At 40.8% G+C, this 27,652-nt stretch overlaps 1 protein-coding gene across 1 annotated transcript in view; it reads right to left on the reverse strand.

Annotated features, from left to right (window-relative positions):
• zswim5 (zinc finger, SWIM-type containing 5) overlaps window positions 1–27,652 on the reverse strand; it is a 94,929-nt gene that overhangs the window by 18,118 nt on the left and 49,159 nt on the right. The window contains exons 2-4 of the mRNA XM_041804333.1: window positions 4,804–4,991; window positions 2,762–2,930; window positions 1,465–1,613 (exon numbers count right to left, since the gene is read on the reverse strand). Coding sequence (XP_041660267.1) covers window positions 1,465–1,613; window positions 2,762–2,930; window positions 4,804–4,991 — 506 coding nt within the window. The remainder of the gene's footprint in view (window positions 1–1,464; window positions 1,614–2,761; window positions 2,931–4,803; window positions 4,992–27,652) is intronic.

A 27,652-nucleotide genomic window follows, 5' to 3' on the forward strand; every position in this document is an offset into this window, starting at 1 on the left:
GTGAGGTACCAAAATGAAGCACCAAAATCTGTCTTGTCATACGGTACAGGAGTTCAGTCAGGAAGTGTGTATTTCTCAACCCAGAACATAAAAATGTTAAGTAGCAATAAAAATGCAAAACCTTAAGTTTTGACAGTAATGCTTTCAAAATACATTAATTGATGTTCTAAGAATTTAAAATTTATCTTTTTGGAAAATAAAGCTACTTCTACAGTGCAAAAGCAAAGGCACACTTATAAAATGTTTTAATAAAAGTGTGGAGAAGTTGCAGAGAGGGGTAAGAAGCCAGCTGGTCTCAAGATCTTCTGTGTCTTCTTGCTACTAAATTTAACTCTTCTTCTTTGGGTGTTTTGTTGTGTCTGCTTCTTCTTTGTTTGTTGTTTAATGGTGGTTAGCAAACAGTGCAAGCATTACTGCCACTTGGATTCAAGAGCTGATGCCATGTGTGCTTGCCATTTTTTCTCCATACAGACATATCCGTCCTGTAATAGCATGCACCAAACCCTGACATCTGAGCTGTGACCATTAGGATCAGTCTACGGGGCAAATGCATTGGCACTGTTGTAAAGTTAAAGGCCTTTCTGGGGACATTTTTGCAAACCTTTCAAGTACTACTTAACAAAAAACTAAGTGCAGCTTTTTATGCGGTAATTTAGTTGCATTGCAATTGTGATTGTGATTGCAAATAGATTAATTGTGCAGCACTAGTAGCTGCAGGTGTGTTTTAGTTGTAATGCAAGTGATGAGATTAGCATGACTGCAGCTGCAGAGGCAGTTTGATCAGAAATGAACAGTTCTCTACTAAAGAACAGCACTGAAAGCTTTTCTTGCTGTAAAAGATGTTTTTTTTCTGTTCCCCCGACCAGCTCCATCAAGATTGTGATTTACCAACTGGCTCTACTGATGGTGAACATTAATGGCTGACTGTCAAGCTTGTCTACTACATCATGTTGATCTGATTGACCCATAATGAATGGGACAGACAAAGTCTTCTAACCATCAAAGTTCTTTTAGAAAGGTTCTGCCTTTCCCAAACACCGCCTATGGGACGTTTCCCAACAGCACGTTAAATATACCTCCCAATGGATATGTAAAAAAGCTTAAGAGTCAGGATAAAGCTCAACTGAAAAAAGTTCAAGCGCTACCTGCTGTAGTGACATGATTAGATCAATTCTGCCCTGGTACTTTACCTGTAAATACCTGTATACTGGAGCAAAGACAGAAGTTCAATTAAATGTCCAAATCGAGCTCTAAATGTAGCTGATCTTAACTGTTTTATGTTTATCAAACATCTAAAATAAAAAAGTTTGTACCTGATTATTTTGAATAGACAGCTGCTAAAGGAAATGTTTATATGAGGAGACACAAAAAAAGCTCCTAGACTAACTGGAGTAACGATTGCATAAATCAATACATTTGTCCCCATCTTGTAATGGAATAGGAGCAGGAGGCTGTGTTGTGTACCTTAGCAAACATGGAGTTGAGCTGCTTCCCCGAGCCGTAGTATCCTCCCTGCGATAGAAACTGCTTGACCTGCTCTCTGACCTGATCCTCGTCCAGATGCCAGCAGTTGTCATCGTCAATGCTGGCGCCTGCTGTCGGGTCCGGAGCACCTGGGAAGAAGAACACACAAGGAAAGATCTTGAAGGAAATACAAGTTGTAGATGAATTTTGACTTGCCCACTGATCTGTTTGTAAGGTTTTGAAGTGAAATGAGACATTATGGTGTATCACTGTGGCTGCAGAGAGACGCTGGTGATGAAAGGAACAATAAAGCTTGAGATAAAAAACCTAAGGACCAAAATAAATCAATCGACTTACAGGAAAACCTACATGACATATAAGAAAAGTGGTGCGTTTAGGCTAATGGTGCACTGAGGGAGAAAACTTTATTTTTCTTCTGTGCAGCACTGGACTCATGTTTGTGTGTGTCTCAGTAATACTGCAGGGAAATGTAGATCTGCTCAGAAGGAAGGAGGCTGCTTTGATCTAACAGGAAGTGTGCCGAGGAAAGCCCACAGACGTGTTTTCAACTGGCTGGAAAAACGCAACAGCAAACAGCACCATTCCTCCATCAAAGAGAGCCTCGCTTCTAGATCAACTGAACTTCAACCCCCATGATCCCCCCTGTCAAACACAGACAGGAAACACGGCGCAGGGCTTCCTGGACGGCAAAGCTGGAGAATGTCAACAATCAACGAGGAGGATGAAATCGAGAAACAGATAGAGAGTTATGTTTGGTGAGAGGATGTCTTGTTTGTCGTTTTTGCAGGTCTGCTGTGGTTTTCCACGTCTTTTTCATCATCAGTGTGCTCCCCGGTCCTTTCATGTTCTCCCTTCTTTACCTCTCCTCTACACCATTTCCCCAAATGCCATTCCTCTCACTGTCTCCTCCTTCTCCTGCGTCAGTTTTCACCAGTCAACTCTCTCTTTTCCGGCGTATTCCTGCCACTGGGAGGAGGTAGCTGCTGAAGAGTTGGGACTGAGAAATCAAACGAACCATTTGAAGTCAGCCTAGCTGCTCTGTTGGAGTAATCAGGGCTCTGACGTTTGACAGCCTGTAGGCTAGCATGCTGCATGTTTTAAGTCTGGGAGCTTTTAAGTCTGGCCTGTTGCTGTGAAGATACCACTGCAGAAGGATGTACGGCACCTCCACAGACTTCACAACAACAGCTTTACTATTGACTGTCCTGTTGCACATTCATGGCATTCAATGAGAGCTACCATCAATCAGTCATGAGCTAAAAGTTCAATCTCTCACCGTGGACCTGGTTGATCTCAGAGTTGGAGGAAAGGATTTCATCAGCCAGTTTCTGAGCGGTGGGCAGCACCTCAGTGTGGTGGGCTGTGATCAGATACTGAACCAGTTTCTGCAGCTGATCTCTGTTCATCTGGAACAACGTCTCCGAAATCGGCAACCGTAGCTTCACCTGGAGCAGAAGAACATGCAGAAATGTAAGGGTTCAACAACACAAATACACACTCTTTCTTTTTGTGTGCTGGGCTGGGCCTTTCCTTAATCTGGCTTTGCTAATCCAAATAATCTGGTCTTCACTCTTCAACTCCTAAACTTTGATCTTCACTGTCAAAAAATCTCAAATTAACAAAAACTGCCTTCATCTCTTTAAAAGCCTTCTTTCATAATCATCCTTAGGTGTGCTTTTTAAATACTTATTTTTATCACTGTCATTTAAACATGGAATTAAAAAACCTCATTTCAAAAAGTTGGGATGTTTTGTAACTCAAATAAAACAGAAAACAGTGATTTGCAAATCCAAGGCAAGACATTTCTTTTTCAAACGTTGAAACATCAAGGCCCTCTTGGAAATATACACACATTCTGAATTTTAGGCATGCACCACATTCCAAAAAAGTTGGGACACAGACAAAAAAAAGACCATATATAAATTCCATTCATAAAAAGGTTGATTAGTAAAAGGTGATAGTATTAGGAATAAAAGGAGCACCTTCGAAAGGTTTAATTTGTGAAGGTCTGCATGGGCAAATAGCCCAACAGTTTATGAACAATGTTCTGCAATGTGCAATTGGAAGGAATGTAAAGATTTCACCAAAGGTGATGTAACACAGGAATAAAATTTCTCCTCTCCCTGCTTTTTTGGAAAATTTTGCACGCACAAAATTAAACGTGTGTATATTTTAAGAAATCTTTGTGCCGTGCTTAAATGATCATAGGTTCAAAAGGATTTTCTGTTTTTTAATTCACATTTTACACAATGACCCAACTTTTTGGAATTGGGGCTTGTATAAGTGTCTTTTTTTGTGTCATCTCTTTGATTCCTGCTGATGATGAGGCATCTTGTAACCCTGGTTATGAGATGCTTGATAAATAAAGATGACTATTATAAAGTTATTATAATGTAGAACAGAGAAGTCTGTATGTGCATAAATTCTGTCATTTCACAGCCGTTTTTCTGAGGTTTCATTCCCTATATATGCCATGTAACCACAGCCCAAATATTCATTTAGTGACTTTTCCAAGATCATAAAACCAGTGACTGAAACTGAAACCAGTACAGTACACTCAGTGCCTGTATAGGCAGTATTTTCTACTTTTTAAAAACAGAAACATTTAAATCATTTGAATGCTTCAACTGTTCATCCATTTTTATACCGTTTATCATGGGGGGCTGGAGCCTTTCCCAGATGTCACTGGGCAAGGAGCAGGGTACTCCAGTTGCCAGTCAACCACAGGGCTGACATGTATAGACAGACAACCAGGCACACTCACAGCACTTAACACCGAATTCCTTTATTTTTTGCTTCTGTTTAGAGTCACCAATTAAGCTCATGATCATCAGGTGGTAGGAGAAGACCGGAGCACCCAGAGAGGACTCATGCATGCATGATTTTTGTTCTACAGTTGGATAATATTTTATCATCTGAAAAACAAAAGGACATTTTGAAGTTTCTTAAAATAACCTGAAACACTTTCTGATAAAGGTTTGCTCCTCTTTATTGTTTGTCTTGCAAACCTAAAATTTGTGTTTTAACCATTTTGTTTGGCTTCTTTTATTTTTAGGCGCTGACTTTGTTTGAAAATTTAACATTAATTTTTCATTAGAATTAAGGTGAACTGCCTGATTAAAATTCAAACTACATTGTCTGTTTGTTCAGTAACCGCTGATGTAGAGAGAATAATAAATGGGATTCTTTCATTGCTTTAAAGAGGCTTCATGAATGGGATGAAGCTGACGTGATGGAAACTGGACAACAAAGCCTCTATTCCTGGAATCATGTGCACAATATTTTGCTCTTTTAACAGACACAGACTTTTGATTTTACCTGTTCAGGCTTGCGAATCCGGTAAAGAGAGAGCGCCACCACATGGGCACAGTAGAAGATGTCTCTGTTCCCGCAACCGCAGGTGACTGAGGTGATCTTGCATCGGTCGAAGCTGATGGCCACCTTGTGTGTGACTTCGGGCTCTGACGATGTGGCGGGTTCAGTTACTGTGCCACTGAGGTGAAAGCCTGTAAAGACACGAGGAAGAAGAGGAGTCAATGAAGAAAAATAACAGTATGATTTTTTAAATGCACATAAACTTCTTGTGGTTTGCTGTTAGATAACAGCCTGTTGATAAGCAGGGGATTCTGATAACAGCAGAGGACTTTTCCATGTCTGTTAACCTAAATTAGAAACATGTAATCTAAATTTAATGGGCAGTTACTGTGAAAAAAGCAAAAAATGGAGACATTAATCATCATAAAGCATTTCTGTGTCCTCTCTTTGAGCTTCTTCATTGATCTTCTGGGTGGACTGATGAGAAGAATAACAGAAAAGGAGCATCTGTGGAAACCTGAGCCTCTACAAACTTACAGAGTGAACCTTCAGTACAAAACCCACACATCTTAATGAGACGTCTCTTACAGGGCACTGCGCCACCTGATACCCTCTCTACCTCTCTCCTTGTGTGTTGTGCATTTGTGAGCATGTGCAGTGAATAGGAGCCTGCAGGGGTGTGATTTCCTGCCCACACACCCACACAAATGTGCACACACTTAACCCCCAGGACAGTAGGGGTAGCTGCCTGCAGAGCTGAACTTTAACTCTGCTCTGAGTAGTCAATCTTTACGACCATGACACACTATGCTAACCGAAAGGGCTAAACACTTCAGACGGACTGTAGTGAACTTAAGGGAAACATCTGTTCTCACTTTCACAAGATTTATAGGCAAGTTCTTTGAAGATTGGAGTGATAGTTGTAGAGTATTAATCTGAAACTTTGACCAAAAACATCGAAACAACTCCTTCAACTTAATCTTTAAGGGAAGCAAAACAACTAGAAAAGCTTTCTGTGTAAAATCTATTTTAATATCAGGCCAAAATAGAATTTGGTTCTGCATACCTATCTGAAAAAAAGCATTGTAGAAACCTATGTAACAGTGGAGTACCACAAGGATCTATTCTGGGGCTTCTCTACTATGCTGATGACACACTGTTTTACTTATCTGTAATGCCCACAAATGCCAAGCTGACTTCAAAAGTAGGTGGTCGAATACACCACTCAAGCTAAAAGGAACAAAAATCACTCAAGTTGTATTGGCAGATATGAAAATTTTGGATATTTAAAGCCGATATAATGATTCTTTTCAAAGTTCCTAACAATGTTTTTCTTAAAAAAGCAATGAATAATCCCATTTTATAAACAACACAATGGTGGTTCTCAACCACCATTGTGTTGTTGGGACCCAACAGTTTCTTCTTTGGAATTTTTTTTTTTTTTTTCAGTTAACAAAGATTTCAAGAAATTACTACATTATCACTGGAAAAGTAAAGATGTTTTTGCAAGAACAGGAGACAAATCAGTCTAAATATTGAGAAAACATTTATATGTACCATTTATTATGATAAAACAGAGGTAACTAAGATGTATGGATGCATGTCCACTAAGGACTGCAGTACTTCTCAGACCTTTTGCCACCATCTTTTTCCAGACGCTGGTCACGACCTACTGAAAACAGCTTCGCGACCCACTTTTGGGTCCCGTCCCAATGAGTTGAGAACCACTGCTCTAGGGGAGAGCTGAGGGTCTTTCTACACTAGGGATGTGTACAGGATCCAACATCCCATACCTACTCCAATTCTCCAATTCTGTACCCCAAAATGACCAATGCCACTAAAAATTAAAGGCAAAAAATACCCTATGGAAATAATGTAGGACCACACTCAGTGCCTGTAGAGGCATCAGCATTTTGGCTGAGTCTTTACCTAAAGAGATTACAACTTCCTGTTCTTATCCCACGCTCTATTTGAATCCTACAGAGATTTCTCTCTAAAGAAGAAAGGTTGGGAATCACCGGTGGGAAACAATGTCAGAATGGTTGGCAGAATGTGGCTAAAACTAGCACTGCAATCCTTTACAGGCTAACATCTACATGCCAAGGCTGAATGTGTTTATTAACTGCTCCACAAATGCGGCTATGCCACACAGCTAATGTACAACTTTGTCGACTTTTTTGAATCAAAATGGTCACAAATTACAGTGTGCTATGAGAAGGATGACTTTTAATCATTTAGCCTGCTAACCATGCACATCCCAAACTGAAGCTAGAATTTAAAGCCTTTATTTTTTACCAAAACTGATCCCCAGAAACATCCACTGTCTGGTTAGATCCATTATAACTTTAACATTGTTCACTACAGTAGCATTAAATGTGTTGGTCTATGTAGTTCAGGAACTAAATGAAGAATATGACAGAAGAACAGAAAAGAAGGATGGAAAAAGTGGACCAAAAAATAGGCTGAGTGAAAGAAAGGTAAGTGAGGAAACGGAGGATAAAGGGGACAAGATAGGAGGAGAAATGTGAGAGGAGGAGAGAGAATAGGGGAGGGGAGAGTGTATCTGCTCCGTCCTGTCGTCTCACTGTGACAGGTCAATTATTTATGAGGTGAGGTGTGTGTCTGTGCGCATGTGTACACATTGGATTACTGTATCTAACCGAACCATAGCAACCCCACTGCTGCTTTCACAGCTAGAAACGCCAGAGAGACATAAAGGGAGGATGAGCAATCTAACCGGAAAGCAATGATATGGCTATTTTAGGCAGAGGCAAAAAAGTCTAATTGTCTAAAGTGCCAACAAACACCAATAAAAACACACATTAACGCACAAACACACTCAACATTTAAATTCTGGGGCGTAAGCCAGCGTGGTGGAGCAGCCTAATAAGCGTGTGTTAAGCCATCTCCCTGGCACAATCCCACAGCAGGCTTTTCCAAACCAAATGTTGGGAGCACACAGACACACGAGGAAGCTGAGACCCAATCAACTACAAACTGCTTTCGCTTTGACAAAGAAAGATGAAGAGCTGCAGGAGAACAAGAGGAAACCGACGACCACATGAAGGGTTGAAAAGGACTGACGCAGCCTGTTGTCACACCGACCGACCGAAGAACGGTCTGAGCCCAGAACAAACTTGTCAGCTCACATCCTCCCACCAGCAAAATCACCACCCGCTATTCAAGCCTGCCTCCCAGACTGCCAATACAACAAACTAGAGTTTGAGATTGAGTTTTGACCAAAAATAGCAGAGCCTTGAACAAAAAAGGGGGTATTTATTGTGCAGAAGGGTAAAGGAAGGAGGGGATAAAATGTGTAATATGATAAACTAATAAATGCATGAAACAGATATAAACCACACTCACTTTTTCTTTCAAAAAACGTGTCTCTTAAAACAGATATCTCCTGAATTTAGATATGAAAAAGCCAGAATTAAGGCATGGAAAGTGGTCTGGTTTGCATTTTAAGTTTGTAGTTTTAAGCAGCCTAGTTTTAAGAAACTTTGCCTTTTTATACTAGCAAACAAAAAACATCGAGTAGAAATAGAAGAGGAATCAGAACAGAGCCCTGAGGTGCACTGCATTCGGCACTTGTGTCGACACTAAAAGGTTTGAAGGAACAGACCATCTGCAATACGACAACCAATCATCTATTACTGCAAAAATAACTGCATCCTGTTGTAGAAGTTATCCTACCTCTAAATCTCACATTCTTGGGGGGGATTGTGGAGAGGCAAGTGGCACATATCTTTGTTTGAATAGCCCGAAAAGTGATTTTTGCATAATATGTGAGCTTTAACAAGGACAGGGAGCAAAACTCTGACCATTTGATCACTCTTGGTATTATTATATTTTACCTGCTGGATAAAGATTCAGGTTTATTGGATGTGCTTCCCCTTATTATTCTGATGCTCAACTTAACTACCACAATCCTGACATTAATAGGTGCAAATTAATTGGCAAAAAAATGCTGTTTGGAAGCATGAAGATCAGCAGATTTCCAAAAAAATTTATATTTGTTCTTTTACAACTCTGTGTTCACTTGGTTTACTGTATTTTCGTATCACATATCCCAAAGAAAATACGACACATGGCTGTATTTGTCTAATTCTCACCACTTCTTCTTGGGTTTAAGACTGACAACATCTTTTTTTTTTTGTTCAACTGAAGAAAATTACTGCAAATCCAGTCATTGATTTGTTCAACACATTTCTTTAATGCTTCTATTGGATCATGGCCACCTGGTGACGCTGGAAATGCAGTGCTGTGTGTTATCTGCATCAGTGTTAAATGTAAAAGTATGACAACTACTACTACTGTACTACTGTTAAAGCAGCCCAGCTTGTGACCAATGTTTGAAACTTACCAGGCTTGCTTCCAGACCACAAATGTACAATATTGAAGAGAACTGACCAGAGGATTTCCAAGAGAACATGGCTGACAGACTCAGTCCTTCTGAAACCCACAAAAAGCCATCTGAGTATGACAGGAAGGATAAGAAAGACAGAAAGACTGTAGAGAGGCGGAAAGAGACACTGATGCATCTGCCTAATGTTAAACATCATCCAAACTGTTGAAATCTCTCTCCCTCCCACTGAGACCGCCTGTCAAACCAATCTTCGTGTCTCGCAGCTCATCGTAATATCATAAATGTCAGCAAAAAAGGGTTTCCATTCCTCCCCTCCTTCTCTATAATGGATATACCTGTAGAGCCAATTTGCACTAACCGCAGCTTAGTGTAAGGGAGTCCAAATTTGATCTTCCTGAGCTGAAATCATCACAGCGGTGAGCTAAAGATCAGGCAAAAATCCAGTGAGTGCATTTCTTAAAAGCATCGAGGGAACATTTGAAAGCTATCTTCCCCTCAGAGCTGTCTAAATAATGTCTTGTCAGTCATCAGTCATAGCTGTGCTTATCTCCACAAATGCAGTTTTAGCATTTAAGATGAGTGGGGAAGTTTTGGTGCCGGATGATACGAGTTAGGAAGACGTTCCCACAACTTTCTGCCTCGTTTTGGACATTTTGCCCCCCTTCTCGTTCTTTTGTGTCTGTTGGCTTAAAGCCTTTTGTTGCTGCGGCCAAAGGGATGAATGTGATGGTGACAATGCTGCTCTTTTTACTTTCAATCAAGTCCAAAGTGGCTGAGACACAGGTCAGAGTTTGCCGTCTGGCACCGTCCATTCTAACATGGCTAGGTCTAAGATGGGCTGTTTTCAGGTACTCTGATTTTATTTTTATTTATTTAACCTTTATTTAGCCAGGTAAGTCCCACTGAGAAAGATCAGGGTCACTGATAAGACCCTGGTAAATAAAATACTACAGTAAGTGGTTTAAAAACACTCTAAAAACTCTCTAAAAGAGTGATGGACTAATGAAAAAGCACTGATTTCAGGCATAAATATGTGAAAACCTCAAGCCTACAACCCTACAACTAGTTCTCCACTTTATTAAAGCAATGCTTGTGCCAATTCAACAAGCTGATATGGAAAATGTAAATTTTTTTGTCTTGCAACTGTTGGCCAGTGGTAGTGTTGCACAATTTGGTCAAAATGTGCAATTCCAATTAAACTACATTCTAAGTACGACTTCATACTACATAACTGCAGCCTACTATGCAGTTATGTAATTGAACAATCTGACATCGCAATTGGGATACGATTAATACTGCAACACCAGTCAGTGGGCTTGTAAACTTTGGGAAAAAGCTGTCCTTTATAGCCCTTTATTTTTGCTGAGCTAAGCTAGCTGGCTGGATGCTTAAACCTTGTACCTACATAATGCAAAAACAGATAAAAACTGCATCTCATCTCAGCAAGAAAGCAAACATGCATACCTTAAAGACATCCCATCTATTCATGCCTAAATCATTATAGGAATTCATGTTCTCCGTCTTTCAATGGCGTTGCTTTTAAAGATTAATTTCCCTTTGAGTATGCGAAACAAAATCCTTTCAAATGTACAAAATTTAGTTCTTGTCGATATCCGATACATGCCAGTATTTACAAACCCATTTTAGTTGATTCTAGGGGTAGATGGATTATCGGCCTGACTGATTACTAAGGCCAATATTTGGCATTTGGCTGATTACCAATTATCAACATTTTGTTTTACTGATAAACAATGAAGATAATCAATCAAAATGTGCCCTACTTTGGTTCCACAGCAAAGTGCGTCTTCCAATCTGGCTTCATTTTCCCTCTCAAGTCTCACCATATGTCCTGTATACAAGTGGTTCTCCATTAGTGGGTCAGGACCCAAAAGTGGGTTGCGTAGCAGTTTCAGTGGGCTGCCACTACGTGTCATTAAATTTTTTTTTAAAAAAGGTGGCAAAAGTCCTGAAGTCCTTACTAGACATGTATCGATACCTTTTATTTTTCTCTGTCTTACTGTGAAATTAGGTAAATTTAAATGTTGGTGGGTCCTGAGGCCGGATCAGTTGAGAACCACCGCTGTATACAGCCCAATCTCATTGGCTAGATGTCACATAATACTAGCCAATCAATACCTAGACCTGGGTGGCACTTGCAGAGTGAGTGTATGGCATCACATCCTGTTTTCCTGTTTCTATGGTATTCCTCTGTGAGCTAGGGCTACATCGTTCATTTTCCTTCATTTTTTTTGAACATGCAATTTTACTTTTGACACACTAAGTACATTTTGTACATCAAAATAAATGCATTTTGGTTCCAGATATCACTTATTGGTCTCATGAGCAACTAATAACTGGTATAAGTAAAGGCTCTAAAACAACAAAATTGGTCAGCCCCTAATTGATACCAATAAAAAATGTAGTTTGGGCCTAAAACTGAAGTCTTTAAAACACACTTAAAGAGGATGAACACAGAAGAGACTGCAGGTGGCATAGGTTTGTTGGTCCTGCCTACAACTCCACAAACTTACTCATATCTACAGCAATTATAAGTTGATATTTCTATCGGCAGAAATGTTCATGTTCTGCTGATACCAATAACGTGCCCATTTCATGCATCACTAGAAATTGTATAACATGCAAATAAAAAAAAAGAAAAAAGCTTTAAAAAAGAGGACCCAGGATAGAGCCCTGAGGTATGCCACATTTGAGTTTTCTTCCCTTCATCAAATTTTCTCCAAGAGCTTGTTGAACTTGTACTCAAAGTTGGGTGTAAATCTCTCCCCTTTCTTCCTCTGCAGCTCTCTCTCTCTCTCTCTCTCTCATGCACAGACAGTGCTTCTGAGTGTCTGTTTGTGTCAACACTAAAGGAGACAGTGTGTCTTCAGCAGATGGGGATGCAATGACACTCGATAAAAGACGCTGCATCAGACAGTCTGAAAGCACACGCACATGCATAAACACAGCGAACAAAACAACCTTTTCAGAGCCCGTCTGCTTTTGTTCTTAATGCCACTGTGATGAAAAGACAAACCAGTCAGTGATATTCACTGTAGATATCACTAATCTCACACACATTCTTCGTTCTGGTCCCTGCTCAGCGATTGGACAGGTTCTGCAAAAACCCATGAATTTCTAACAAAGGTGAATTAGACGTGTGATTTGTGTGAACTGGGAGTGTTGCCAAAACCTTGGGGAACATCACAAAGCCCTGTGTGTCTATTTTAATGTGTCTATGTCTTTTTGTCCGTTCTGACGCAGGTATGCATGCTTGAAAACCTGGACACAAATGGTACACCGCTGACAACTTTTATGCAGAAGGAAGTCTGTCATTTGTGGTTACTACAGTCTACGCTGTCATAGTGCATGCTGCGGTTTTCAGACATGCATGCTCTCAAACTCCGATTACTTTTATAGACAGAAAAAAGACAATGCGACAAATCACATATCTACAATTTCCCTAGCAGCCTTCTTTTTAAATTTAATGAGTTTTATTTTAATAAACTACAAACTAATGCATGCTGGGAGTATCTGACAATGCATATGTCTACACGTGAGGTAGACTGCTGAAACTTATTCATGATGGACCACATGGACGATCATACATTTTCCTATTATAAGTAGACACTCCCCCCTTAACTGTGATATATCTATATACACTCCAGACTGCCCCCTCCTTCTCTTGTTGTACGCCATCTGTCACTCCATAGCAGCCCCGCCCACACAGAAGCTATTCAGCCAATCTGGAGGCAGATAACTCCCCATGCTCATAGGCCATTAACCCCTAATCAGCTGGGGAGATGGAGGCCGGGAAGACGGCCAAAATGTGCATGCAAATACACAAAAGCACACAATCCAGTCTTATTCAACCAAAGCCTCACCACAGGCCTGGCAGACGGACTGACAAACCCTGAATATGAGAAGATTCTGACATTGATGATGTTGATTTCATTCATCTCTCTGCACCTATACATAATGCACACACTGCAAAAGCATGACACTCCTTTGTTATGCTGCCCACCAGATAATCATGGCTGTTTTGAAATAAAAAATATTAAAGAGGCAGATTCAAAGAAAGCCAACCTAAAGAGTTTGTACCAAGAAAATAAACTTTACCCAAGGATCAACTTGTGTTTTAAAGCCGTTGTAAAGTACAAGTTAACAGTTCACGCAATGAACTCAGTGACCCCTCAGCCCTGAATCGTCTGCACCCATTCTACTTGTTCAGCTGTTCCCATAATAAACAGATTTTTAAACAGTGATTTGATTACAGTAGAAATCAAATACTTGTTTCAGTCCCATGGCAACAAAATAGAAGTCCTAGGCAGCCAATATTGAATTACTATCTGTTTTTTATTACTAAAAACTGCAGGCAAATTCATGCTTTCTGTCTAAATAGCCCAAATGAATTGGTAGCAAGCATTGCCAGGGTGTTTGTGCCGTTTGGATGAGGCTTTTTCTATCTTTTCCAGTTTCTGAAGGTGTAATTTTTAAAATGTTTTAATATGCTTCAATGCTACAGACCACTAAAATAAAGTCGATTTTAAACATGTTTCTAAAAGTACTAACTAGTGCTGCACAATTAAAAACACAATCACAAAGTCAAGCTGTGCAGTTACACGAGCGCATAAAAGGCTGCAATTATTTTTTTATTTAGAACAACTTTAAAGGTTCACAAAGATGCCTAGAGACAGGCCAGTAAGTTTACAATAGTGTCACGACTGCAATTTTTAAAGGTACTTTAATTTTCAAGGGAAAGGGAAGCAGTCAAAAAATGTTAAGTTTTGCATTTTCTAATACTACTTCATGTTTGTATGTTTTGAGGCAAAAATAGACACTTCAAATTTATCAGTATTATCTGCATGCAGACTCATGACACCACTAGGACTGGGAAATTAATTGCAACTTAGATTAAATCACAATATGGCCCACTGCAATCATTAAATTACAGACAGTGCAATAATTTCCTAACCTGAAATGTGTCAAAATACCAGACTGATACAATTTTTTTTTGCAGCAGGGATTTTTTTGCTCTAGACCAGTGTTACTCAACCCTGCTCAACCAAAGAGCCAAATTGTTGAAAATACCTTGGCAAGAGCCACAATCTAAGCAGTGAAAAGCGGCAAAAATGGGTTACAGTGGCAATAAAGATAAGTTAAAGGTGGCAAAAATGGTAAAAACAGGACAAAAAAGTGGCAAAGTTGGTTGAAAAAAACGACAAAAACAGGGAAAGAAAGTGGCAAAAATGAGTGAGAATTGACAAAATAATGAGTTGCAGGTGGCAAAAACGGTCAAAAAGCAGCAAAATCATGGCAGGAAAATTAGTAAAAACTGACTAAACTGAGCTAAAGGCAGCAAAAAGTGGGAAAAGTAGGCAAAAAGCGGCAGAGAGTGGAAAAAATGGACCAAAAAAGCAGCAAAAAAAATTGCAAAAATGGGTCAAAAGAGGCAAAGTAGGCATAAAATGACAAAAATTGGGTGAAAAGTTATATAAAATAGGCAGAAAGTGGCAAAAAAGGGTGAGAAGTGACAAAAAATGAGTTACAGGTGGCAAGAATGGTCAAAAAAATGGCATACACATGGCAAAATGATTCCAAAGTAAATAAAACAGGCAGAAAGTACCAGAAAGGTGGGAAAAAATGTCAAAAAAAAAAAAAAAAAAGACAGCATAGACATGGCAGAATGAGCGCAAAGTGAATAAAACAGGCAAAATGCAAAAAGGTGGTAAAAAATGGTCAAAAAGGGAAAAAAGTGGCATGAAAAGGCAAAAGTAGGCTTAAAGCAGCAAATATTTCACCTTTAAAAACGCTCAGATGGAACAGTGGAACAAGTTCTTTTTCCGTGTTTAAGTTTGTGTTATGGTCTTTACTCTACCAGTTCCTTTTTTTTTTTTTTTTTCAAAATAAAAGCAGGTCTGCATCCAAACAGGAAGTGAATGAGTTTAGGGTGCAATTAAAATGCAAAATAATGGAATTTCAAAATAAAACAACTAGACTAGAGAAATTCTGAGATACATCACAGTTGAAATTTTAATGGTTTGGCAGCCCTAATAAAAACACCAAACAGTTTTCTGTGTTACCTTCCTCAGCCGGCACACACACTAACTTTCTCACTCGCTCTGTCAACAATGACACATCTATTTCTGCTTTGATCAAGAAACTACTTTAGCAGAAACACACCCAATAAAGAACAAAATCTTACTGCCACCTTATTTTCTCTAATCTCATTGCCCCCTTTCCCAAAAATGCAGGATTCATCCTTCTCCAGCAGCCAACACATCCCTCACAGCCTGCGGCCCTACCCATCTCCCATCTGTTCTGACTGCTCCAAGGTTTACACAGCTACCCCCCCACACACACTCGCTCTCATTCACAGAGAGACAGACACCCACATGGCCCCGTATTCAATCAGCCATCTATCTCTGCACAACAGACGTGCATATGCACACGCACACATAGAGTACACTGAATCTTCTCCTCCCCTCTGCCAATCCATTCATCCATCCATCATCCACCCATCCTTCCATCCCTCCCTCCTGCAGTGTTTGCTGATGCGATAACAGCTGATTGATTCATTTGTGATTTCCCAGCAGCCCTGTCCCGAACACACACACGCACAAAAAAATCCCTGCTAACCGCCGGGACTCATTTGTCATGATTACATTGAATTGATTCCCTGATTTGCTCCATTCTGTTGCGATGGGGGAGGAGAGAACACAGAGAGAAAAGGGGGAGAAAGAGAAAAAAGGGAGAGAGAAAGGTTTAATCAAGTCCCTTTCAGCTGATGTGTCACAGGGAAAACAACGAGAAAGGAGGAAAAACTGCAGATCTGACAGGGCTGACACCGGTGGAAATTGGCAAGAAGCTGACGTGTCGGAGCTGATTTCCCAAAACCTGACGGAGCAGAGGGCAACGACAAAAAACAGGGAAAATGGAGGACACTGTGGAACAAGGGAGGGGATGCAAAAATACCTTAAGAAGAAGAACAATAAAGAGCAACTGAAATCATGGGGGGGGGGGGGGTATTCTTCTATACTCTTTCAATTATCCTGTAATACCACCCCAATTCCAAAAAAGCTGGGATGCTGTGTAAAATGTCAATGAAAACAGAGTGCAATGATTTGTAAATCCCATATATTACTCACAACAGAACATAAACTTTCTACCATATCATGAGAATATTATATTGTTAAACAAACATCTGGGGAGTGAAGAGACAAATTCTTTGAGCTTTGGGGGAGGAATGCTGTCCCATTCTTGTCTGATAGGATTCTAGCTGCTCAAAAGTCCTGCTTCTTCTTTGCTGGATTTGAAGCGCCAAATGTTTTCTATTGGTTGAAGCTCTGGACTAAGGCACCATTTCAGCACCCAGACTCTTCTACTGTGAAGCCATGCTGTTGTGATGTATGTGGTATGCGGTTTAGCATTGTCTTGCTGAAATATGCAAGTCCATTCCTGAAAGAGAGGTTGTCCTTGATGGGAGCATATGTAGTTCTAAAATAGTGGTTCTCAACTGGTCCGGCCTCAGGACCCACCAGTCTGTCTTACGACAGGTCGTGACTCAAGTTTCCAAACAATTTTCAAGAATGCATGTTTAGTTAATTGAATATGTTGCAGTTTGGAGCATGTTTGGACCAAAACACCTGATTTTAAAAAGAAAAGGGACCAATTTTGTACCCTCTTTCTCCATTATTATGTGTCAATCTTGCCAATTTTCCAGAGAGCTTGAGAAATTATTTTATTATCATGAGAAAAGTAGCCATTTATTGCAAGAAAAGGAGACCCATTGAAAACTGCTCTGCGACCCACTTTTGGGTCCCAACCCACCAGTTGAGAACCACTGCTCTAAAACATCTATCTACTTTTCAGCATTGATGGTGCCTTTCCAGATGTGTAAGCTGCCCACACCATAGGCACTAATGCAACCCCATACCATCAGAGATGCCGGCGTTAGAACCATGTGCTGATAACAAGCTGGATGGTCTCTCTCCTCCTTAGTCTGCAGAACACGATTTGCATGGTTTCCAAAAGGAATTTCAATTATTGATTCATCTGGCCATGGAACAATTTTCCATTTTTGCCTTATCCCAATTTATATGAGCTTTGTCCCAGAGAAGAGGGCAGAATTTCTGGATCTGTTCACATCTTTGCATAATATAGCTTTAACTAGTATTTGTGGATGGCACAGTGAACTGTGATGATTTCTGGGAGTGTTACTGAGACCATGCAGTGGTTTCCAGTACAGAACCATGTCTGGTTTTAATGCAGTGGCCCTAGAGGGATACCCAGCATCCAGTATTGACCTTTGGCATTGACCCTTGCACAAAGAGATTTCTCCACACTCTCTGAATCAATATTATGTACTGCAGATGGTAAGATATTCACAGTTTTTGTAATTTTACATTTTCCAAAATTGATCCATAATTTTTAGCCACATGTTTTGCAGATCGGTAACCCTCTGTTACTTTGTAGAGACTCTGCCTCTCTAAAGTGCTCATTTTATACCCAGTCATGTAACTGAATTGTTGCCAATTAACCTTATTAGTGAAAAATGCTCCTCCAGCTTAGTTATCCCTGTTTTATTTTAATTGTGTCGCTGCCATCAAGTTCAAAATGAGCTAATATATGTCATGAAATGTCTCAGTTTCAAAATCTGATGTTCATGTTCTATTGTGAATAAAACATGGGTTCATGAGATTTGACAATCATTGCATTCTGTTTTTATTAACATTTACCATAGTGTCCCAACTTTTTTGGAATCAGGGTTGTATTTTTTTTTCCAATTCAAAAAAGAATGACTTCCAACCCACACACATAGCCTTATTTCTGACTCATGTAGCGCCTTAGATAAGAGATGCAGCCTCTACACATCAACAATAGGCTAGATGGATGTATAGGTGCAGCAAGAGGACGGGGGCAGATTCTTCTTAATGGCATCTGAGATTCAATCAGGAACTTCACCCATCTAATCAAAAAGCAAGCTATACAGCCTTAATGCCAAAGTGGTCCAATTCACTTCTTGCATACATGCTGTTATTAATGGAGAGTCACTTGGTCGATTCATGCCATTGTGAGCATGTGTGACTACAGGCTGAAGGTTATTCGGTGAGGAGAAAAGCCACAAATGCTGCCTTTCAGCTCTGCAGGAGAATACAAAACCTGGAGTAGAATACTCGCACACAAACATAAGAAACACATTAAAAGAAACACAAAGCTGGAGCTGGGTTGAGGGCCGTTGTGTGTTTGTGTCACACACTGAAGTTGTCCTTTCTCCACTGTGTGTAAACCCTGTTCACCCAAGGCTAAATTAGAGATAAGGAGGCCGTGTTTTCTTTTTTTTTTTTTTTTTTTTTTTTTTTTGTTGCTGGCTCGCTGTTTGCAGCGTAGAGGAATTATTGTGCCGCGGCCTTGTCTGGCCACACTTACAAAGAGGCAAGCAGAAGCAATTTATCAAGCTGCAAACACAGAGCAATGTCAATCCCCTGCAGGTGATAAAGCATACATTTACTGTCTGCTAGAAAACTTCCACTTTTTATCTGCCTCTATGGTTAAGACTATGGTTAAGACTATGTCACATATGCAGCAAAAACAAAGAGCACAAGGTGCAACGATGCCAAACAGCAATTGGAAAGCAGTTAAGGGTCATCACAATACCACAAATTTAAACTTTAACATGACACAATTCAAATTAAATAACATTAATATCTGTTTAAAAACCATTGCAACAAAAACAGACTCCTAGATACAGATTATTGGGTCATTTCTTGTTTAACCGTTGCAACTCTAAGCCAGTTTTTGCTATTTTTTGTCCGCCTGTATTTTTATGCAAAAATCCATGTAGAATCCCAACCCTTTCAAGCACAATCAAGTTAGAGGCATCTATGTGTGCTGCAATGATGTCAGATGAATGTATTTATAGTTGCATGACTGTAAAAGCCAAGTAAAAGGACCAAAAGGAAACTAAATCTCATAGAACTTAGTCAAATCGTTTCTATCTGGAGAAAAACAACAACACGCATAACAGACATCAACTATTTGTTTTACCCATTCAAATGTTGCATGCATTTGGTATTCAAGTGCAAAAAATGTGCACACACCCATTGGACAGGCACAAACGCCCTCTAGAGCCTTGATTTCAGTCTGGACCCAAAAGTGGTCTATGAGGGCATTTTCAGATGTATGCCTGGAAAAAATATGTTCTAAAACAGTCTATAATATGTTTTATTGTGAAAGAAATGTCTCCATATCATTGTTTTGTCACATCTTTTGTCCCTTTTCCAATCCAAAGTACCAAATTTTTCATTATAAGCACCCCGTAGGGTTGAAAAAAAAAAAGAAATTTGGGCGGAGACTGGTCAACAAGGAGGTGGCAGTGGATCCTGACTCCAGACCAGTTAAGAACCACTTCTCTCAGGCAGCATTTTCATGTTATTCTCCTTTTAATTAAGAAAAAGCATCCACAAAAATGAGGAAAGTGTGAAATATTCTGAAATAAAAAAATGACACCTGAATGGATGCATGATGTGTAGAGTGGTTCTCAACCAGTCAAGTCTCAGGACCCACCATCAACTTCCCAATGAGAAATTACAACCCAAATTTCTGGTAATTTTGACAAATCAGAATTGTTAAATAAAAAAAAAGTACAGTTTGGACTTCAGACAGAGTAAAACATGTTTAAAAAATCAGAGAGACATGACAAACAAGCATTTTGAGGAGTTTCAGAGAGTTTGCACATTTTTCTTTCCATGCACACCTTCACTTTTGGGTCCCAACTCACCAGTTGAGAACCACTGGTGTAGAGCATAGTTCTGGTGTTTTGACACATTTCAGGATGAATACGTATTGCACCTTCCGCAAACTGAAAACTATGGCAGGAAATTGAAATTTGGATTAATTTCTTAGCCCTGGTCGCGACCACCAGGAAAACCGTAAAAAAGAAATATGAGCATGGTGATTGACCAACAGACTGACCATTAGTTGTTGCCTTTTACTTCCTGTGTCAAAATAGAGGTTTTTCATCATGAAAACAAAACAGTCACATTATTGTGGATTTAGTGATGCAGATTTATAGTATCAAAGCCCTGAATATAAACTATACCTTGCTGCTAGATTAAGGTAAAAGGGTACGCTTTCGGTCACAATTTACTCCCAAAAGATGCGTCTTCTGTGTCCTGAGATATTGTAAACAATGCAAGCAGTACTGCTTGGGGGCGCCGGCGAGCAAAGAGATCAGAGGTTGAACCTAAAATAGCAGGCAAACTCCTATGCACTGTTTAATTGCACAAATACTTGAATTAATTCTATTAAGCATCAATGCAAAATGTGCATACTAGACATGCATCCATACTACATTTTCAGACCAAGTCTGGGTACTTACATTTGAGTACTCAAGGACATACTGTAGGTCCAAATACAAGAACTTGATAACACCATAACTGTCAAAAAAAGATTTTTAAAGTGTTTTATTGTCATCAGATGCTCTTCATCTCTCCAGTTGACAATTTTATCAGTGTGTAGCTTCATTCTCCTCCAATTTTGTCATCAAAATATCAACAAACTGCAGACATAGCTTAAACTTTGACTACGTACTCATACCGTGTACTGTTTCTGCAATGTTTTATGAGTACAAAGCAAGTACTTAGGCTTGGAATCACCAGTTACTGGTATTGGCATCTATGCACCCCTAGAATGCATCAGTGTCAAAGTGCTCTGCCTCCTGTAGGAGAGGGAGACAGGGGCATTATTTCTGTATGTGCATGTCTAAGAGGAGCAGACAGCTGTAAAAGGTCACTGCGCTGGATTTGCCCTCCAATTAACTTAACAATAGCTTCAGAGAGACATGCACACACATGCAACAGCATTATATTTGGTAAACGTAACAAAAAAAACCACATATCTGCTTCATGTTGAGACCCTTCCCTGCAGCAAACCATGATCTAGAACACGTATGTGCATCCTGGGGTTTTTTGAGCGATAATTCTGCAGAATGCGTGAGCAATGCATGCACCGTTAATGTGGTTAGGCACACACATGCACATTTACACACATGAATTTCCTGCTCCGCCTGTTGTCTCCATCGTCCCTCTGCTGCTCTTTTGTCTCTTCCTTCTCCGTCTCTCTCGCACTTTGCCCTTTCCCTAAACCAGCCGCGGCCTTAGCCGTGCTTTTTTTTTGTTTAATATGGCGGCATGCAAAGCAAAAGGAACAACCATCTGCCACATGCATGCGGCCGCCGTCTTAGAAACAACACGGCCTGGCATCACAATGCCTCTTTGGTGTGTGTTTGTGCGTGCAGGCATGTGTGTGTTTGTTCTTCAAGCGCAGTCTGCAGGGCAAGATAAGTATGCATTTAAGAGGCTTATATTTCATTTCAGGAACTGAAGGAGACAAAATGGCTCCATTCTGAGTTGGCGGACACAACACAAGGAACGACGAGGTGGCAACAAAAACATAAAGGAGGGAAAACGCTCGCTCTGACGCCGTTTGTGTGTACAAACACACGCAGAGAGGAAGGAGGCACAAAGCCGAGCATTTGTAGTTTACGAACAATCACAGAGGAGCACAAAGCTGAACATTTGAAATACAAATCCAGCGTTATTAATCAGAGCTTTTTGTTTACGAGCGGCTAAGAGCAAATATCTGATGAAAGCAGACAAATCAATGTCTAAAGAGTGAACAAAAGTAACTTCAGGGACGTTTCAAAGAAAGGGAGAATTGACCTCTAGCTCGTCGAGTAGAAGACAAGTTTCTCTGAAAGCAGGCGAGCCGCACCTAAATTAACAGAAAACACAAACACACCATGAATAAAGAGGCAACTGCTGTTTGTACAGTACGTCAGCCAGGGATGGGTACATGTACTCTGGTGTTCAAGAAGTTGATGTGCATAGCTCTTTCATTACTTGTGCACTCAGAATGCATCGTTTACGACTACGATAGCTCAGCTCAATAGTGTAACAAGTGTGAGCAAACTGTCAGGACTCACCTACATTAGAAAATAAGACAAAAATGAGATTTACAATAGCTCTGAAGGGAGTATATTCACTGCATCAGTGTTTTGATGTCTGGGAGCAGTTTGACAGAAAGACAACAACAGTGTCTATATCATAGAAATAAGTGCACAGCAGAATCAGTGAAGACGGACAAAAGGCAGTCTTGAACACATATCTGCTAGCTCTGTTAGCACCAGGTCCACATCCACACACTGATGGGGAAGGTTGCTATGCAGAATTGTCCATCAGTATTAAGTAATCCCATTCATACCTATCCATACACATTTGTATGCCACCAGCACACAATGGGAGTAAATTGGGGTTTTGCCCAAGAACACATCAACATGTGACTGCATGAGCTGGGGATCGAACCCACAACCCGCTGGTTGTGGGACAACCAACTTGGCCTATTGAGCAGTCTCCCCCGGTCTCATTTTTGTCTACATCAAAATTACAAATCTGTTACAAGTTTATGCCGCTTATCCTGTTTGGGGTTGCAGGGGGCTGGAGCATATCCCAGCTGTCACTGGGCGAGAGGAGAGGGTCAACCCTGGACTGGTCACCAGTCCCTTTTTTATTTTTAGTCATAGCCATATTCTAAGTATAAATACATTTTTAAGTATACTCATATCTTAATTTATGGTCATTTAGTGTTTTCTTTTGTCCTCCGATTGCAGGTAAGTATATCAAAATTACATTCTAATCTATCTATCTATCTATCTATCTATCTATCATAGAGCTGACATATAGAGACATACAACCATGCTCTCTCACACCTGGCCAATTTAGAGTCAGCAAGGGACCTAACAAGCATGTCTTTGGTGGTGGGAGGAAACCAGAGTACCTGGGGACAACCAACACATGCGTGGGGGAGAACATGCAAACTGCACAGAGTGGCCCTGACCAGGAACCTTCTCTCCTCGAGGCAACAGTGCTGACCCATGTGCTGCCATGCAGCCCTCTGTTAAACTTAATATTTAAGAAAAATTATCTATTCAGTAGTGAAAAAAATCGATACAACATTGTATTGTGATATTTTGTCTGGTGATATATCGTATCGCTCCGTCCACCTAGTATCAATTTTTTTCAAATTAATTCAAATATGAACAGAAGTCTATGATAATGGAAAAATAAATAAGTTGTTTGGACAGTTGTTGGTCCAGTGAGGTCGGCAGAGGTGACGGTCATGGAGCAGGAGAAAGTTAGTACAACAAACATGGCAGCACCAGGGGAAGGACGTTAGAAATGCAAGCAGGGCGCGAATGAGATGGACATGACACATGAGGTTTGTGGAAATACTCGGTAAAGATCGCAATATATCGCAATATGGTATCGCAACACTCACTGTATCGCAAAGTGTTAAAAATCGCAATAATATCGAATTGTGACCCAAGTATCGTGATATAGTATCGTGGGGTCACTAGTGATTCCCAACACTACTATTCAGGCTCACAATCCCAGTCAAACATCTGCTGCTGCTGGCATAGCTTCACCTCTTCCACCCCAGCCTCCTCATTTATAGCATAAAGCTTGTTCCACCCTCATATTCAGATTTATGCTACTTTGGAGAAATTACTTTTGAACTAATCTCATTGTATTCAGTACTCATTGTTATAAATGTATCCCTATGGGGGTTTCTAGCATGTGCTCCCTGGAAAGTCAAAGCAGGCTAGTTTACTAACCCAGGAAGCATCTTTTGAGCAGAGCCTTCTCCGTCAAGTAAAACTGTCAGCCAGTACCCGCTGGCTGAACTTCCATCACTTATTTCATTCAGACCTGGAATCTGAAGTACTGGTGAGCAGCTCATCACAGAAACATAGTGGGACACATGTCCTATGTACCTTTTAAAGTAAAGAAAAAAATATTAGCGAGTAATCGAGGACTGAAATCACAGCACAAGCCCATCCCTAACATCAACCATACTTCATGATGCTCAGCCTTTCTTCCTGAAAAACAAAGCTACTGAACTCTCTCTTCCTTGCAGCGGATTCACAGGCAGCAGCCTCAGTTAATTTTAGATGGGAAGATATGTGAGAGGTGACTCACTGCTTGGATTTTCAGCATACCCAGGGAAATAAAAATAAATGCTGCTGGTTTACTGGTTAATCTGGTTCCCCCTTTACCATAGTAACAGCTAGTCTCGCCGGGTTCATATTAAACAAAAGGAGCAGCAGACATAGACTCAGTTCAATCCCCGCTGGCACTCTCTGTAAATCTAAAAAACAAATACTGACTGCAGGTTTTTATGTTGGTTTTTTTTTCTCCTCTTTTTCAGGGAAATATTTCGTCTACTGCAAAGGTCGTGACATTTGTGGTTTGGTTGGACCGTCTGCACGTCTGAGTTTAGAAACCTTTCCGCCTCCTGATTAGCCTTCGCCCCTGCAGAGCTGATCACTGCTCGCCTTGCACAATCATGCATGAAACATGAATAATGAAATATAATGAAAACAGCTTGCAAGCCAATATACAAGCTGACGATCTGCACATGCTCCTTCACTCCCACACATACGCACAAAAGCTCTGCAAGGGTGAAACTCTCATTTATCCATTAGCTGAAAAGCAATCACAGATTCGCACACATGCAGAGGGGTGGGGGACTTCTGGTTGACTTCATCAAGCTCTCATCAAGCCAAGCCACCATATGGGGATGGGGCCCAAAACAGAGGGGGATTGGATTGTGTCTGTGTGCATGCGTGTGTTACTGAGACCCCCCTAAATGCAACACCAACACAAAGGAAGCATGCATCACCAAATCAGCTTTGTCTTGCATGCATTATGACGCTACTGCAGCCCCATTAAGAAGACCCCCCTCCTCTTCCAACACCCCGAAGGTGTGTAGGGCTCGAGCAGCTGAAGCAGAGAAATGAAGGGGCCAGACACTCCGATTACTACCTCCTCCTTTTTTTGCTCCTTGCTCCGCTATTGTTCCTTTCATGTCTACCTTTTTCTTCAGCTTCCTTCTCTCTACAACCACACAGACTCTAAAAATCCTAACAAACTCATCATCAAGGACCCTGTCTCCCTCCTTGCACCCACTCACATGGAGCACCAAGGCCAGATTGCTGACGTAGCAGACAGTCATACGTGGGACATACATTGAATTTTAATCTGGGCGTGACCTGCTTTTTCTTGGCTTCCACCCCCCTGGCTTCCCCAGCCTTTCACGGGCAAACACACCCCTCCTCCCCCAAAAGCACCGCCCACCCCGAAAACCCCCTCTAAGAGCCAGGCTGTAGGCCTTGAGGCTGGGGCCTCGCCTGCCATTGTTAGCCCACAATGGGTGAGAGGCGGCTGGCAGGCAGGCAGGCAGGCAGCAGCCAGGAGGCCTTGTGGAGGAAGCCGGGGGAGAGGAGCTGCTAGAGGGGGAGGATGGATGTGAACACACATGATAGTTGTTGAAATAAACATGAGATGAAAGAACAAAAGAAAGGAGATCTAGTATGATCTAAACATATCATAAAAATGTGTTCAAGTTTAAAAGCTTTGAGCCGCCTCGGAGTGATGAACAAAGCCACTAGACTGGACACAGGCTGTCTACTCCATTGAATCTGCCGTCTAAAGCCGGGATCAAGCTTAACAAAGTGAGCTTTATTCTCCAATGGAGGTTCATTTATTTATTTCAAATAGAAGCATCTGTCGCTGCAGCCGGTTTGCAAGGCGAGCTCTGTTTACTGTAAGGCCACGTTCAAAGCTGCGTTTCAGGGCTGCTATGAGACATCAGCTGACAACGCTGAATGAGCCAAACAGTCCAGATTTCAAATCACTGTAGCTTTGAAAAAAATGTCTCGGAATAAATAAGGTTGTCATGCACTCATGCAGGAGACAAAACTACTTAATAGTGCGATTCAAGAGATGTCACCACCTTCATTTGCATTAAAAGTCATAGGTGTAGGACATAGGACGACTGGGTATCGCCACTGATTGCCTGAATCGATTCAATTCTGATTCAAAAGGTCCCAATTTATGTCGATTCATGATTAGGTTCAATTCATGGCTCATGTAGGGATGTTTCTGTGTTGTAACAATGCTTCTTGGCGATTAATTTTATACTGTTGGAAAGCCTGTTTACTCCTCTTTTCAATGGTGCCACATTTGTAAGGAACATGAATTTGTGGGATGAGCAGCAGAGCTGAGTATGTGGGTTGCACCCATGAAAAATGTGTCAAATTTTCTCTGCCTATGAAGAAGCATACACAGCCACAGTAGCCTGGCACCTCCTCCTCATGCTGGTGACCAGCGTGGTCACACACTGCCGTGTGTGGCATCCCATTCTTCAACCAGCATTTGTCGCAAGTCAGTCAGTGTGGTTGTGTTGGCTACTTTGGCATGAATCGCACGTCCAAGCTGGTTCCACAAGTGTTTCTTCCTCTCCTTTCCATCCTCTCCACTCCCAAATTCTGGAGGTAGTCTCTGCTCTGTGGGGGCGAGCGTTGTCATCTTGGAGGACAGAGTTCAGTCCCAGACTGTAGAGTTAAGGGATTGCCACTGTTTGCAGAATCTCATCTCGACATCTCTCTGCATTGAGATTGCCTCCAGTGATAACAAGCCTCGTTTTTCCAGTGAGGGAGATGCCACCATACACCATCACACTGCCTCCAACAAAAGATGCTACTCTTTTGGTGCAGCAATCAGCATAGCTCTCCACTTCTCCACACTTTGGCCTTAAGATCCAACTGCTGTAGGCAGAATCTGGACTCTTGGCTGAACATAACAGATACCAATCAGGCACCTGATTGTCAGCACTGTGGAATGCCAGAAGCTCAAAACAAGAGTCAACAGCAAAATAAGCCGTTTGGCACTGGCAGAGATTAGGCAAATTTGTCCACATACTCACCTCTGCTGCTCATCCCACAAATGCATGTTCCTCACAAATGTAGCATCACTTAAAAGGGAAATAAACAGACTTTCCAATGGTACAAGATATATTGCCAAGAAGCATTGTTCCAACAGAGAAATAATCTACCAAACACAAATTTCCTTTTGTTTTTGTGCTAGGTTTCACATCCATGTGACATATCTTGTATAATATCCAACTCACACTGATAACACGCACCAAATAGAAAATGATCAGGGGAAAGATTTAAACCTCGAAACTGAGTCTAAAGTGCAGTACAGGTCAAATTTTAAGCTGCATGAGCGATGTAAGTCGAAGACTTATGCGAGGAGCCATCAGGAAATGGAGCAGGCCTATAAATAAGGATTGATCTCTGGATTACATGAATCGATATCTTCATTAAAAACTGAGAATCATTCGCAGCACAAACGTTTTTTAGAATCCACATAATTTATTCGCAAATTTACATCCCCCCTGATGTGCATAGAAAGGCACAACAAAATCAGAATTATTTGCATATTCGTCTTATTTTTTCACATTGCGCTCAGTGTGTAAAGTCCTTAACACCTGGATATGACTTTAAATAAGTTATCTCTTACTTTAGTGACACCACAATTTAAAATCATTATTATTAAGGCCTAAAAATATTAGGCTGTATCA

The sequence above is a fragment of the Cheilinus undulatus genome, linkage group 13, assembly GCF_018320785.1.
Source record: "Cheilinus undulatus linkage group 13, ASM1832078v1, whole genome shotgun sequence".
Lineage (NCBI taxonomy): Eukaryota > Metazoa > Chordata > Actinopteri > Labriformes > Labridae > Cheilinus > Cheilinus undulatus.